The sequence below is a fragment of the Corythoichthys intestinalis genome, chromosome 10, assembly GCF_030265065.1.
Source record: "Corythoichthys intestinalis isolate RoL2023-P3 chromosome 10, ASM3026506v1, whole genome shotgun sequence".
NCBI lineage: Eukaryota > Metazoa > Chordata > Actinopteri > Syngnathiformes > Syngnathidae > Corythoichthys > Corythoichthys intestinalis.
The window spans coordinates 46701589-46717178 of NC_080404.1; the positions used below are offsets into that span (position 1 = coordinate 46701589).

General features: G+C 37.4%; 1 protein-coding gene across 1 annotated transcript in view; it reads left to right on the forward strand.

The window, feature by feature from the left end:
- The first annotated feature begins 2992 nt into the window (after window positions 1–2992).
- slc24a3 (solute carrier family 24 member 3) overlaps window positions 2993–15590 on the forward strand; it is a 127599-nt gene continuing 115001 nt past the window's right edge. The window contains exon 1 of the mRNA XM_057848739.1: window positions 2993–3305. Within this exon, the coding sequence (XP_057704722.1) occupies window positions 3128–3305 (178 nt within the window). The 5' untranslated portion in view covers window positions 2993–3127. The remainder of the gene's footprint in view (window positions 3306–15590) is intronic.

The window sequence follows — 15590 nt, forward strand, 5'->3', positions numbered from 1 at the left end:
TGATGGCTGCACTTCATGGCACTTCAGCTCGCAATTCAGTTTGACTTGAAGGTAGTTTGTTAGGGTGTCCAATTATAAATTAAAAAGGTCAATTGATAAAATGAACTTACCAATGCAATCTTTGAGTCAGGGAACATTAGTTTGCTAATTCTGAGAAGTGATCAGCAATAGTTGCAGCCAAATCGTGTTCGGCAACAAATTGGCAGAATAAAATCTCCGCTTTCGTCACAGCGTAGCTTTTCATTCTGCAGACTGCATCTATATGACCAGTGTTGTTACTCTTACTTCAAAAAAATAATTAATTACAGTTACAAATTACTACTTTCAAAAAGTTATTGCGTTAGTAACTCAGTTACTTGAATGTCAGAGTAATTAATTACTTGGCAAAGTAACTGCTGTTACCTTTCATGTTTTTTTTTTTCATTCCAAAAAAAAAAAATAGTAAGCTTTGCTATGTTTGAAAGTCATTTAACTCATTCACTCCCAGCCATTTTCACTGGTGCAACCCCTTTCGCTCCCGGCCGTTTTGCTGGATTTTGACTGATTTTTGCAAGGCCCACAGAAAATTCTGTGGAACCCACCAAAAGAAAGATTAGACTCTCTTCTTTCAGCAGGAAATAATAGTTCATATATTTTTCTATTTTTTAGAAATCAGCATTAGAAAATAGCTTAGTTTGAGCAATTTTCCAATTTTTGATGAAAAAAAAACAGAGAAATTGAGCTTTTTATAAAAGCATAAATTTCAAACATAACTTTGACTTTAACATGGGTATTTTTTTGCTTTTGTCACATCCCAAACATCTGAATAATGTTTTCCTTCTACAAAATAACATAAACAACAAGACAAATAGAGCTTTTGATTGCAAAGTAACAAATTATTTACACATAACTAAACTATTGAACTGAGAGATGACGCTGTTGTGGCCACGACAGCCGGGGTAAACTTTTCCCTCATTGCCGCCTGTCTCATTAAGATGGATTTTTTGAGTCTTTCTTTTGTGGTGACCACTGCCTCGTTGCGGAGTTCGTCTGGGGAATTGTGTGGGGCATGTTCTGTTCCTGGAGGGGAACTAGTTGTGCCGTGCGCGTTTTCCGGCTTTGTCGCGGGACATTGGAGGGTAGCGGGGGACGCAAGCGGCCAAGCACGGCGGCGCGGGCTCTGCTCGGCAAGCAGCACGGACTCAACAGCATTGTCCGCTGCACTAGTGGTCCCGATCGTTCTACTCGGTAGTCCTACGCCTGTCATCCCGGGCGTCCTCCCGGTTGTTCTGCTCGATCGTCCGCCGCCTGGCATCCTGGACCTCCTCCTGGTCGTTGTACTTGGTCGTTCAGCGCCTGGCGTCCCGGACGTCCTCCCAGTCATCTTGCTCGGACTTACTGCGCCTGGCGTCCTGGTCGTCCATTCGGTCGTCTTCCGAGCACAGGCTCTCTCTCACAATATACAAACTATCAGAGGTCTCGTACGTTGTGAAGTCAACACTCAAATGAACATAAGGTACAATGAACCCGGAAACTACGGCGTCAGTCAAGGGGCACTAGAAAAACTTGGCTAGATCTCTAATTAATTTAAAACTCGCCCTTGACACCTTGTGGTGTATTTCAATCACTACCTTCCACAATGGCGAGCTATTAGTTTATTTTTTGATTGAAAATTTTACAAATTTTATTAAAACGAAAACATACAAAGGGGTTTTAATATAAAATTACTGTAACTTGTACTCACATTTATTTTTCAAGAAATACAAGTCTTTCTATCCGTGGATCCCTGTCACGGAAAGAATGTTAATAATATTAATGCCATCTTGTGGGTTTTTTGTTATAATAAACAAATACAGTACTTATATACAGTATGTTGAATGTATATATCAGTCTTATCTTTCCATTCCAACAATAATTCACAGAAAAATATGGCATATTTTAGAGATGGTTTGAATTGCGATTAAGTACGATTAATTTTTAAGCTGTGATCAGCTCGATTAAAATTTTTAATCGTTTGACAGCCCTAGTTATGATTAGGGCTGTCAAAATTATCGCATTAACGGGCAGTAATTAATTTTTTTAATTAATCACGTTAAAATATTTGATGCAATTAACGCACAAATGCCCCGCTCAAACAGATTAAAATGACAGGACAGTGAAAGGTGTACTTGTTGTGTTTTTCGGAGTTTTGCTGCCCTCTGCTGGCGCTTGGGTGCGACTGATTTTATAGGCTTCAGCACCCATGAGCATTGTGTAAGTAATTATTGACATCAACAATGGCAGGCTACTAGTTTATTTTTTGAATGAAAAATTTTACAAATTTTATTAAAACGAAAACATTAAGAGGGGTTTTAATATAAAATTTTTATAACTTGTACTAACATTTATCTTTTAAGAACTACACGTCTTTCTATTCATGGATCGCTTTAACAGAATGTTAATAATGGTAATGCCATCTTGTCTATTTAGTGTTATAATAAAGAAATACAGTACTTATGTACCGTATGTTGAATGTATATATCCATCTTGTGTCTTATCTTTCCTTTCCAACAATAATTTACAGAAAAATATGGCATATTTTATAGATGGTTTGAATTGCGATTAATTGCGATTAATTACGATTAATTAATTTTTAAGCTGTAATTAACTCAATTAAAAATTTTAAATCGTTTGACACCCCTAGTATATACAGTATGCTATTTCTCCAAGTCCAACTGTCCCCCTTACTTGCACACGCTCGACGGGCCCCATGTTGCTTGTTGCCTGGGGCCCCCGGAAACCCTTGCTATGCCTCTGGAGGTACCAATAGGTTCCCACTCCTAGGTATGACTGTCATTTGTTCATGCCATTTTAAATGGTATAATCATTGCCACCACGTCACATATTGCTCAGTTATAATGAGAATTTTATGAAAAAATGCTGTACGTTTTTTTTTTTTTTTAACGATTTTGTTCTGAAGGTTTGTACCGGATGTGTTGGATAAACAATGTCTAGTTTGCTAGTCCGTCGACAATCAGTCACATCTGCCCGCGCCGAATAATCCATCTCACTCTCAACTCATCTCTCGGCGTCTTCCTCCCATCCGATCATACTCCTACCTTAAAACCACCCGGGGACCAGCCTGAACGCTCGCCGAACGAAGAGCGCCATGGCCCGCGTGGTGGGAGAAGGGATGTCCGAGACTGTCGTGGGAGTAGGCGTGATGCTGAGCCGGCGGAGGGGTAAAGGCAGGCGGAGAAAGCGAAAGGAGTTGTTCGCCGTACAGATGTGCTTCTTGGGCATTCTGCTGGGACTCGTTGTTGGGCTCAAGAATGTGGAACAAAAAGGTGAGAAACCAGTCGAACCCGTGGAGTTTAAGGGGGGAATTTGAATATTTGATGGCAGCAAACGTCAAGGTTGGACACGAATCATGTTCATGTCTTGGTGAATTTTATTCATGTCATATTTTATTAGGGATGTCCCGATTACATATTTTTGCATGTCAGTCCAAGTCACCATCCAAATGTATTAAGGAGTGGGGGCACATCCAAATGTCTTTTCCCCCAATTTGAACAGGGCTAACCCAACATTCTAAACATATTTAAGGGTTATTAGTTTAGCAGTGGTTTCAAAAAATCAGCACAAAATAAATTTGCAAACAAATTACGAATAAACATTCTGTTTTAGATAACTAAAATGATCCAATTTGATAAATTGAGCTATTTCAGTTATGATTTTCTTGACAATTTTGTTGTCGCTGGTCATTTTGTATTTGTTCTGCAAAGTTTGTTTTAATAGTGTCAATATAAATATTTTTATTGTATACTTTCTTTCTTTTTTTTTTTTTTGCAATAACTTTACACCTCTGGATTATTTTGTTGTTTGTAGCCCCGAACTCATTCACTGCCATTGACAGTTATAGACTTAAAGACCATTTCAACTGGGATGGCTGGCATGAACCCTTTATTGCCAAATACTATATCACATTTGATACACCTAAAATTTCATGATTTTGAGAGTAATTCAGAATTTTGACATTTCTTTTTTTTTTGGGGGGGGGGGGGGGGGTGATGGATGCAAGTCAACACATGCATTTGCAGGTTCCATGAGCAAAAAAACAGGATTTAGCTAGGGTTATAGATATTTGAGCGCTTATTACACATATTCATTTTGACATTTCAATAGGACCTAATTTTTCAAATTTTGGGATTCTCTGATAATTGCTTCATGTTGCAGGTCTTTAAGGGTTAAGTGATCATAACTCACTGCCATTGACGGCAGGGTGGGATGGCAACGAGTGAATGATTGCTGCCAACCCTCCCAGTCAAAATGGATTGGACATCTCTCGCCGTCAATGGCAGCCAATGAGTTGATGCTTAAAAACAACTCAATTTTAAAAACCCAACCTCTTTTACCCAATTCCAATCGTCTGAAAAAGATTGCGCCTGATTTTTGATCACATGATCGGATCAGGGACGTCACTATATAATTCATACTGTGGGTCAGTCAATTTTACATTTAACCACAGTGTCCAACTAGGATGATGGCAATTTTATTATTAAGGTAGTACAGCAGTATTTTTTGCACATCTGAATCACTTTGGATAGGCCACATGGGTTTCGTACGCTTTTTCCAACAATCTAAACTAGGGCTGCAGCTATTGAATATTTTAGTAATCGAGTAATCAACAGAAAATTCTATCGATTAATCGAGTAATCGGATAAAACATTTTTTTTTTAGGTATAGGGCAATTATAAATATACATGAGGAAAAAAGACATATAATCCAATATTGAACCATTTTCAGTCAATCAATGTCTTTATTTTCGATGTACATTGTTGAAAACAGCCAACAATTGCATCCAAGATGTGACTAGGAAAAAAAATTCACAGCTTTCCCTCAAAAAACTTCTAGATCTTATAAAAAAAAAAAAAAAACATATTTCATACCTAAAAATGTATTTACGCTTGATAACACACATCACTTGAAAGCTACGTGTTTTTCCCACGTGTTTCAATTTAATTTCCATTTGTGTCAAGCTATTTTTAAGTTCTAGTTAATTAAGTTTTAAGTTAGTCTAAACTCAAAGTACTGATAGGATTTTGAGTTTTTGCAGTGTTCAAAATAAATGTATGAAACCTGTTGTATTGGAGCACATTAGGGACCAGTGCTACTTGGTGTTTAATTCAGCAATGACTACTGAGCTAAAACTGACAGTTAGCTTTATTATGTTTTAATTTTACACCCTCAACACTCTACAGCGCTGTGTTTTTACAGATTAAATAAAGCCTGTATGTAAGACATGTTAGCCACGCATCGACAGTGGTCATAATCAATAGAAACCTAGCCCTCCGAAGGGCTAACGTTACGTGAGTGAGTGACATTAACGTTATAATAGCGATGAGAAGTCTACTGCTTAAAGATGGCGGCTGTTTACTAACGCTGCCCAGACGCGGCCGAGTTTGTCAATTCGCATCTAGTCCTAAATGCATGCGGTATCTATGAGACGCATCGGACACTACCTGCTACCATTAGCATCATGCGGGCGTAGTTTTTAGCAACGTCGGCGTAGTTTGTAGCAGCTGTCGGCTGCGGTAAGTTTTTTTTTTTTTTTTTTTTTAATTGCTTCTTCCTCTACGCACGTGACATCAGCACGTTGTCCTGCAATAAAAGTAGTCTGGACAAAACGTGATGCGTAGAGCTGGCAAAATTAAACCATTCCTCGAGGTGAATAAAATTACTTGGATCAGTTTTTAAACTCGAGTTACTCGAGTTGCTCGAGTATTCGTTTCAGCTCTAATCCAAACCATTCAAAAGGTTTATTGAAAACTCAAAATTTTCCTTATGTAGATATGAGTGTGAATGATTATTTGTCTAAACATGCCAAACACTTGACTGGCAGTCAGTGTAGGGTATAGTGAGGTTTTTTAACTATGCATTAGATGCACTGTATACAGTATTTTTTTTTTTTTTTTTTTTTTTTTTTAGAAGAGGGCAGTTAACAACCTTTTTGTCAAAAGACAAACCATGTATGCTATTGTATTAGTGGGATTGTTCTAAATTGTTATAAATTAACACCGGTAATGTATGTAGGGTAGTTTTGTATACTGGTTTTAGATATTTCTTCTTCCCACAGTCTCGAAATATGCATTAAAATAGGCATTAAATGAAGTGATTCTGTGTTAGTGCTAGACATGTGCCGATTACCAGTTTCAAGGTAGACCGTGGTATGAAAACGTTAAGTTTTCAAAACCACCAAAATTTTCCATTATACCATCCCTAAGGTATTAGCTGTTTTTTATATCCCAAAAATGCTTGGAAAAATCCCTCGCTTGCAGCTGTATGACTCAAAACTCCCCCACCGGTTGTTGCTCATTGTCAGTGAGTTAGCTGTGTTACACGATGGCTAAAGGAGGTGAAGCTCCTGAACTTTTTCCCCCATTGAAGAAAATGAAATCGCTGGTATGGGAGTACTTCGGCTACAGAAAAGGTATAGACGGCCGCGGCTTAGAGGAGAAGGGCCAATTGACATGTAAAACATGTTTGCGGAGGGTGGCTGCCAAGGAGGATATACCTCAAATACGATTTCACATTTATACAAAATTAGAGGTCAGTAAACACTGTCATGAACGTCTCCCACAGGCTACGAGAGTTAACTCCAGCGTGTTTAGTGTGTCTAGCGGTGGTAAAACATGTTTTTTTGTGTGTGTGTGTCTAGCAACTGTGTTGAGAAAGAGAGTGTGTGTACAATGTAAACATGATATGAGTCATACACACTTGCTTTTTATGGAAAATAATTCAATTATTTTTGTTGTGATGGTAATAATGTTGAGCTGTTGCTGTGGGGATAGGCTCACCTAAAGGACTGCATTTATTGTAATTTTATCTAAAATTAGGGCTGTCAAAATTATCGCGTTAACGGGCGGTAATTATTTTTTTAAATTAATCACATTAAAATATTTGACGCAATTAACGCACATGCCCCGCTCAAACAGATTAAAATGACAGCACAGTGCGACTGATTTTACGGGCTTAAGCACACATGAGCATTGTGTAATTATTGACATCAACAATGGCGGGCTATTAGTTTATTCTTTGATCAAAAATTTTACAAATTTTATTAAAACGAAAACATTAAGAGGGATTTTATTATAAAATTTCTATAACTTGTACTAACATTTATCTTTTAAGAACTACAAGTCTTTCTATCCATGGATCGCTTTAACAGAATGTTAATAATGTTAATGCCATCTTGTTGATTTATTGTTATAATAAACAAATACAGTACTTATGTACCGTATGTTGAATGTATATATCCATCCCGTGTCTTATCTTTCCATTCCATTCCATTTTATAGATGGTTTGAATTGCGATTAATTACGATTAATTACGATTAATTAATTTTTAAGCTGTAATTGACGCGATTAAAAAATTTTAATCGTTTGACAACCCTATTTAAAATATATTTTAAAAATTTTTTTTAAATTTATTTTAACATTATACTTATGTTTCAATTTGCTAATATGTTTTGAAAAATAAAAATCCTGTTGAATGGAATTTTTTATTTTTATTTTTTTAAACCCAGATCTCTCAAAGTAACACATTTTAGAGCTGGAATTGCAATACTGTGATACAGTGATATTTTGGCTTAAGGTTATCATACCGTCAAAATATCATACCGGCACATGCCTAGTTAATGCCTCTCTACCCAGCCTCTCTGTCTGTTCCAATTCCAGATGAAAAATGGGCATGTTGCATCCATAAGTGCATTCGATAAAAACATGCAAGTAAACTGGTGTGGCAACCTGATCTAATGAGACATCCATATTCATTTTTTTTTTTTTTTTTCAGTATGCAGTACGGTATGGCATTACCTTATTAAATCGAACAGCATGTGCCATTATGCTCTTATTTTAGTTCCAGTTTCCAATTTTGATACCTAATAATCAGTCGAACCTGAGTTTGAGTTGCCAATTCCACCTCTTGCCTTTCAATGTAGGCTGTCCATGTTGCATAGGCGTTTTGATACCTAGTATATCAGTTTTGGTATCGATGTTCATATTGTGCATCTGTACTTAGAATAAAAAATACACCACCACTTTACCAGCCTGACATATAATTCTCTTATGTTTGCTCAGTAGCCCCTAGCTTAAAGTAAACAATTAGAGCCTTTGTTACCTTTATTTGTGTACACAAATTAAGATGCCATGGCAAGGACTACACTTGTACTAAACAGTCTGAAAAAGTGGTACGAAATATGTCCATCGGTTAGTTGTTTTTAGCCCCCAGAATACAAACTGCTACACGTACGAATGACGTAAGCGTCATACAATGGGGGATTAGCCATATGAAGAGCTATTATCTACAGGTTTTAATGCAACTGAACTTTGCTACTTAAGCTAAAATCCCTTTTTCATCCATCTGTGACAAAATTTAAAGAGAAATAAATGGTCATGGTATCGACATGCCATTAACGGTTCCTTGGTATGAGCATTAGTGTTCCCATTACCTTATTACATAACACAGACCTTTGCTTATTGGGTCTCCTCCTTTGTGTTTGCTAGCAGAATGGGTTGAGGGGGACACAGATGGAGCACTTTGCACTGACAAAGCCTGGGGACTCAGAGCAGAGGAACAGAATTAGACAAAAAGGAAAACAGACAAGAGTGCAGGGGGTGCTTTGAAGAGGAACAGGATCATGTGGGGACAGCTCAAGCTATGAAATAAGTAAGAGGAAAAGAAGGACTAGAAAGGGAAAAAGTTCAGGTGGAATTTACTGACATCATTATGGTAGAGCTATGGTCGTTTGTTGAAATTGTGGAAATTGGAATTGTGGCCCAAAATTGAAGCCTTTTCAGATTTATATCCCGGTAAATTCCTTTGTAAGCTGGCACAGGACTTACCTGGTCATGGCTTTCAGACATTGAGAGATGTCCCGGGAATAACACGGGTTGGACACTTTCAGATTTGTTGGTGACTCAACGCTCTCTTGTCTTAAATGGTGTTATACTGAAACAGCGCTTTTCCACCTTTCAAGGCACTCAAAGCGCTTTACACTATCTCGCCATCCACCTACTGGTGACGCAGCACCAGGAGCAATGTGGGGTTCAGTATCTTGTTCAAGGACACTTAGGCAAGTTCATCAGGGCGGAGAATTGAACCCACAACCTCTGTGTTGGGGGACAACTACTCTACCACTGAGCCACACCACCCCACAATAATGTTATTTAAGTAAAAGTGAAAGTAGTCATCCATAAATTTACTCAAGTACAAGTAAAAAAGTGTAATATGAAAAAAATAAATACCGTAATTTTCGGACTTTAAGCCGCTACTTTTTTCCCTCACTTTGAATCCTGCAGCTTATAGTCCAGTGCGGCCTATTTGTTGATTTAATTGGGTTAATAGGTAACACTTCATTTGACAGCGGCATCATAAGACTGCCATAAGACCTTGATATTTTTTAAATCACATTATCATGGGCATTAATGAATGCTTATGACAGATTTCAAGTTAAGTGTCACCTGGCAAATTACGTCACTAACTCCATTTATGCCCAGCTCAGATCTTTTTCATCTGTTCAAAAGGAAGATAATTTGCTAGATGACACAAAATGACACTGTCATAAGCATTCATTAATGCTTATTGCAGTGTCATGTCATAATTATGATAGTCTTAAGACAGTCTTATGGCACCTCTGTCAAAATGTTACCAAATTCCGAAGACTAGCAATGAATGAAACAACTAGAACATTAACTGAAGAAATAATTAGCACAGAACATGAATTTTGATTTGTTATTTACATCTGTAGGATGCAATGCATGCTAGGAGGCATGTTGGACGATAACAGTGTTGACAGCAGATGGTGGCAGAGGTTGACTGTCTGCCCCAAGGGAACAGTGATGGCCTAATTGAGACTTCTTGAAGCAATGAAGCTATGCAGCCAATTGTTTCAAAGCTTCATTGTGGTTCATTTGGTCTTATGACAGACATTCATAATACAGCGAGGACAACTGCCGCTTATAGTCCACTGCGACTTATCTATGAACAAATGCCGTTTTCGTGTCAGATTTGGGGGGTGGCGGCTTATATTCAGGTGCGCCTTATAGTGCGAAAATTACAGTACTCAAGTATTAAATAACACTGTGAGTAATTGCTTACAATGTCTGATTTTTTAAATATTGTTTTTGTTTTTTTTTCTCAGCACAACTTCACCTATTTGAACTATTATTATTAGACTGTACTACAGCAAGCCTATGACCCATGACCGTAATATTCCAAATATTGTTTTTGTTTTTTTTTTCTTAGTACAACTTCACCTATATGAACTGTTATTATTAGACAGCGAGCCTATGACCCATGCACAGACTCAGCACATAAGTAAATCGATGCAGCGCACAAAATGAAATTAAACAGAAACTTATTGTAGTGTCACTAGGACCACTATTGGAGCGTTGGATACGGCGACACAACGCTCTTATTGGTGCGTTCAATACTCCAACATGACAGTCTTATTGGTGCGTTCGTTACGGCAAAGCAACACTCCCATTTGTGGGTTACTATACCACAATTGTATAAAGTTGTGAGGTGTATGACCTGGGTGGGTGCGGAGAAAAATAAAGAGTGAAAAGTGAGCTAGACTCCTGTGCTGATTTACGGAGGCAACATTCCGCTGCCAATTTTTGCAAGTGCTACAGTACTAATTAATATCTAATTTTAGAACGGATATAATCTGGTTAATTAGACCAACAAAATTGTTTTCTGTACCATTTTGCAACGTAACTTAATGGGCAACAGGTTTCTAGCCAATAATGTGACACAGTTCAGTTCACTTACACTACGTAGCCCATACGTGCCTTGCAGGTTTGCTACCCTTTATCATGGCGAAAGGAACGTGCAGAGAAACTGCTCATCAAGCCAAGGCAAAAAACAAATGTGGTTCATTTAAGACGGAATGGCTGTCAGAATACAGTATGTGCAAATAGAAGCCATGAAACTGAGTGAGATTTTTTCTGTTCGTCAAGCCAAGGTAAAAAAGAAAAGCGGTTCTTTTGAGATGGAATGGCTGTATGAGTACAGTATGTACAAATAGAAGCAGTGAAACTGAGTGAGATTTTTTTCAGTTTTTTTTTTTTTTTAACCTTGTCCTGTATAGCTGCTTAGACGAGAAGAATAGGAATCTTGAGTGTCTTATTGTCTGAACAGTTTTAATGAGGGAGTTTGATACACTCCCATTGTGGTTGTTCATTCTGGTTTATTTATTAACTCACCTATGCCACAATTTAACGTTTTCCAGGCCAAAGCAGCGCTCTTCCTATGGTTATGGTTACAGTATAACATAGTGCACATTTTATGAATGACATATTTGTATTTTTTAGGGCTGCCAAATGATTAAAAATTTTAATCGAGTTAATCACAGCATAAAAATTAATCAATCGTATTTAATCGCATTCAAACCATCTCTAAAATATGCCATATTTTTCTGTAAAGTATTGTTGGAATGGAAAGATAAGACACAGGACGGATATACAGTGCCCTTCATAGTTATTGGCACCCCTGAAAAAGATGTGTTTTTTTAGCTTCTAATATATACTTATATTATACTATATTATATTATATTATATTATATATATTATATATTGTGACGTAATTTGTTCAAAAGTTTAAATTATGCCAGTGATTAATTTTTTAAGTCGTTTTTTTTTTTTTTTTTTTTTTTATCTATATATTGGACATCAATTGAAGATTCTAAGCTAAAAATGATAGACATTTTGAATAATAAACATACTCCATAATTATTGGCACCCCTGGTTAAGATGTGTTTTTTAGCTTCTAATAATTTTTTTTTAATTCAAATAATATGGGACCTTAATGGAAAAAAAGAAAAATCCAACCTTCAATACAAGTGCATTCATTCAGTGGGGGAAAAATCCCACATAAAGAAAAAAATATTTGACATCAAATAATGTGTGTCACAATTATTAGCACCCCTGGTGTTGATACTTTGTACAACCCCCATTTGCCAACAAAACAAGGTCTGGGGACTGAGATGGCCATGGGAGGAGCTTGATTTTGTGTCTGGTGAACCATTTCTGTGTAGATTTGGCCATATGTTTAGGGTCATTGTCTTGCTGAAAGACCCAGTGACGACCCATCTTCAGCTTTCGGGCAGAGGGCAACAGATTTTGATTCATAATGTCATGGTATTTCAAAGCATTCATGATGCCATGTACCCTGACAAGGTTCCCAGGGCCTTTGGAAGCGAAACAGCCCCACAGCATCACTGACCCACCCACATACTTCACAGTGGGTATGAGGTGCTTTTCAGCATGCGCATCTTTCGTGGCACCCCTGACCCACTTAGAGTGTTTGTTGCCAAAAAGCTCAATCTTGGTCTCACACAAAAATACACACGGTCCCAGGCTTCAACTGGGACCGTGTGCTTTGGTCAGATGAGCCCAAGATTGAAAAGCTACACAGAAATGGTTCACCGGACACAAAATCAAGCTACTCCCCAGACCTTGTTTTGTTGGCAAAAGGGGGTTGTACAAAGTTTTAACACCAGGGGTGCTAATAATTGTGACACACATTATTTGATGTCAAATATTTTTTTTCTTTATGTGGGATTTTTTCCCCACTGAATGAATGCATTTGTATTGAAGGTTTTATTTTTCTCTTTTTTTTCCATTAAGGTCACATATTATTTGAATTAAAAAAAATTATTAGAAGCTAAAAAACACATCTTTTTCAGGGGTGCCAATAATTATGGAGGGCACTGTATACATTCAACATACTGTACATAAGTACTGTATTTGTTTATTATAACAATAAATCAACAAGATGGCATTAACATTATTAACGTTCTGTTAAAGCGATCCATGGATAGAAAGACTAGTAGTTCTTGAAAGATAAATGTTAGTACAAGTTATAGAAATTTTATATTAAAACCCCTCTTAATGTTTTCGTTTTAATAAAGTTTGTAAAATATTCAATCCAAAAACAAACTACCGGTAGTAGCTCGCCATTGTTGATGTCAATAATAATTATGGTGCTGAACCCCATAAAATCAGTCGCATCCAAGTGACAGCAGAGGGCGGCAAAACACCAAAAAACACAAGTCACAAGTGGAAATGACACTTTGCTGTCATTTTAATCTGTTTGAGCGGGGCATGTGCGTTAAATTCGTCAAATATTTTAACGTGATTAATTTAAAAAAAAATAATTAACGCCCGCTAACGTGATAATTGTGACAGCCCTAGTATTTTTCATTTTAAGTGGGCCAAATCAATTATATTAAAAGTAAACAAAAATTGCTGCTGTAATTTCATTCTTTTAATCAGCCATGTAAATACTGGTCTGTGGACACAGCGTACGCATCTGATGTTGCTACCAGTAGTCTTCAGTGTGCTCAGGGAGCTTGTGTGTCTGCTCAGACACATGAAAAGTTAGAGGGAACATTGGACCCATGACCGTAATATTCCAAAAAGATGACACAAAAATCATCGAATTCAGACCTGAACTTCCAAAGAGCATGAGGAAAAAACATTGTTACCTCAGAATGGTATTATGGAGTCATGTGTTCATTGTTACGACATCTCATTGGTGAAATCGGTAGATCTACTGCCGGCATTTCTGTCATAAATAAAGTCAATACTTAGAAAAGAAGAAATGTAATGACTCTAGTGTAGCCCACAGTAGCGGAGTAAGAGTAGTGTTTCTTCTTCACAAATTACTCAAGTAAAAGTCAAAAGTATTGTGTTGTAAAACTACTCTTAGAAGAACATTTGAATGAAAAAGTTACTCAAGTAAATGTAATGGAGTAAATTAACGAGTTACGATCCACCTCTAGCGGAGAGGGCGCCTGCCACGATTTTATAACCCGGACACTACGTCAGTTTTGGTCGGCATCGGGAACAAATAAACCACACATTTCCAAAGATGGATGATGGATTGTTTCTACCTCGACTGTATGATGCAGTAGCAATTTAATTTTGTTATGTCTCCAGTTTAATTTAGTTATTTCCAGTTTGCCATGCTGATAATTGCCATTTTTGTTGACCGCTTTTTGTCTTACTGCGAAGAAATAGGAAATGGGGATCAACCTGCCATGATATTTACGTCGTCAGCCTTTGTCACACATGCCGCATCCCGGATACAGTGGTATGAAAAAGTATCTGAACCTGTTGACATTCCTCACATTTCTGCATAAAATCACCATCAAATGTAATCTGATCTTTGTCAAAATCACACAGATGGAAGAACTGTCTGTTTTAATTAAAATCACCCAAAAATTTATAGGTTTTCATATTTTAATGAGGATAGCATGCAAACAATGACAGAAGGGGGAAAAATAAGTAAGTGAACCCTCTGCCTAAGGAGACTTAAACAGCAATTGAAACAATTTTTTACCAAAAATTTGAAGTCAGGTGTGTGCCCAATCAATATATTAAATGTGATGGTTCACTTACTTAGTTTTCCCCCCTCTGTCGTTGTTTGCATTATATCCTCGTTAAAATATGAAAACCTATAAATGTTTGGGTGGTTTCAGTTAAAGCAGACACTGTTTTTTCATCTGTGTGATTTTGACAAAGATCAGATCACATTTGATGGTGATTTTATGCAGAAATGTGAGGAATTCCAAAAGATTCAGATACTTTTCATACCACTGTAAGACCAGGAAATTATACTAAGACGCGGCCCGGTACATGTCCGTGTCATCTCCTTGTCAGTCGACCTGGGAAATTGCTTTCACACATAAAGGGCTACCCGTTTAACACTAGAAAACCCAGCAAAGGCCGACTCGGCCTTTCCCAAGACAAATACCCCTAATATTCTTCTAATATATCCCCCTTCTCACGACACAAACTCGGCCTGTTTCTGTTTTTCTCAAAGTTTTCACACATTCTCTTGTACTAACGTCAGACACAATGATCACAATTCATGCTCCATGCCCATGATTCAGTCCTTCTAAACTATAGACACAATTCCTGCTTTACACTCAAATTGCCGTTCTAAAACGCTATTTCAAATCAATGTACACATTTGGGCCATTTTTTTCTGTTTTTGTGTGTAGTTAAGTAGAAGTGAGTTAAAAAAATGTGTAAAAAGTGCAAAACTCCATAAGTAAATGTAAATAAATAAATGAGACTATTAGGAGTACCAGAATTCTCTGGGACTTCTATTGAACCCCGGGAATTAACCGGAGTTCAGGTACGTGTGAAAGAGGCGTTTCATTTGGACCAAAACACAAATCCAAGCAGTACTTTAAGCCCAGAAAAGGTTGTGAGAGGCTGTGTCACGTGTAACTCGCAAATGAGGGTAAAGGCAATAGTAAATGGATGTCTCAAAAATTGCTTTAAAAATATGCCAGCCATTACCTTGGTCCAAATAGCTGCAGGTGTAAGCTACTCAGTGCTCAAGTAGGTGAGCATGGAATACATCTGTCCCAGAATAACTCACTGCTGGAGGCACCTGACACATTCACTTATAGTTCCTTTGATTGACACTAATTGTTCTTGACTGGTCTCATTCAAAAAGAAACAAACAAGAAAAACGGGACATAACCAATCTGTACAATGAACATTTGACTTTTACTGATAACACAGGTATTCACGTATCCTGACCAAAATGATATT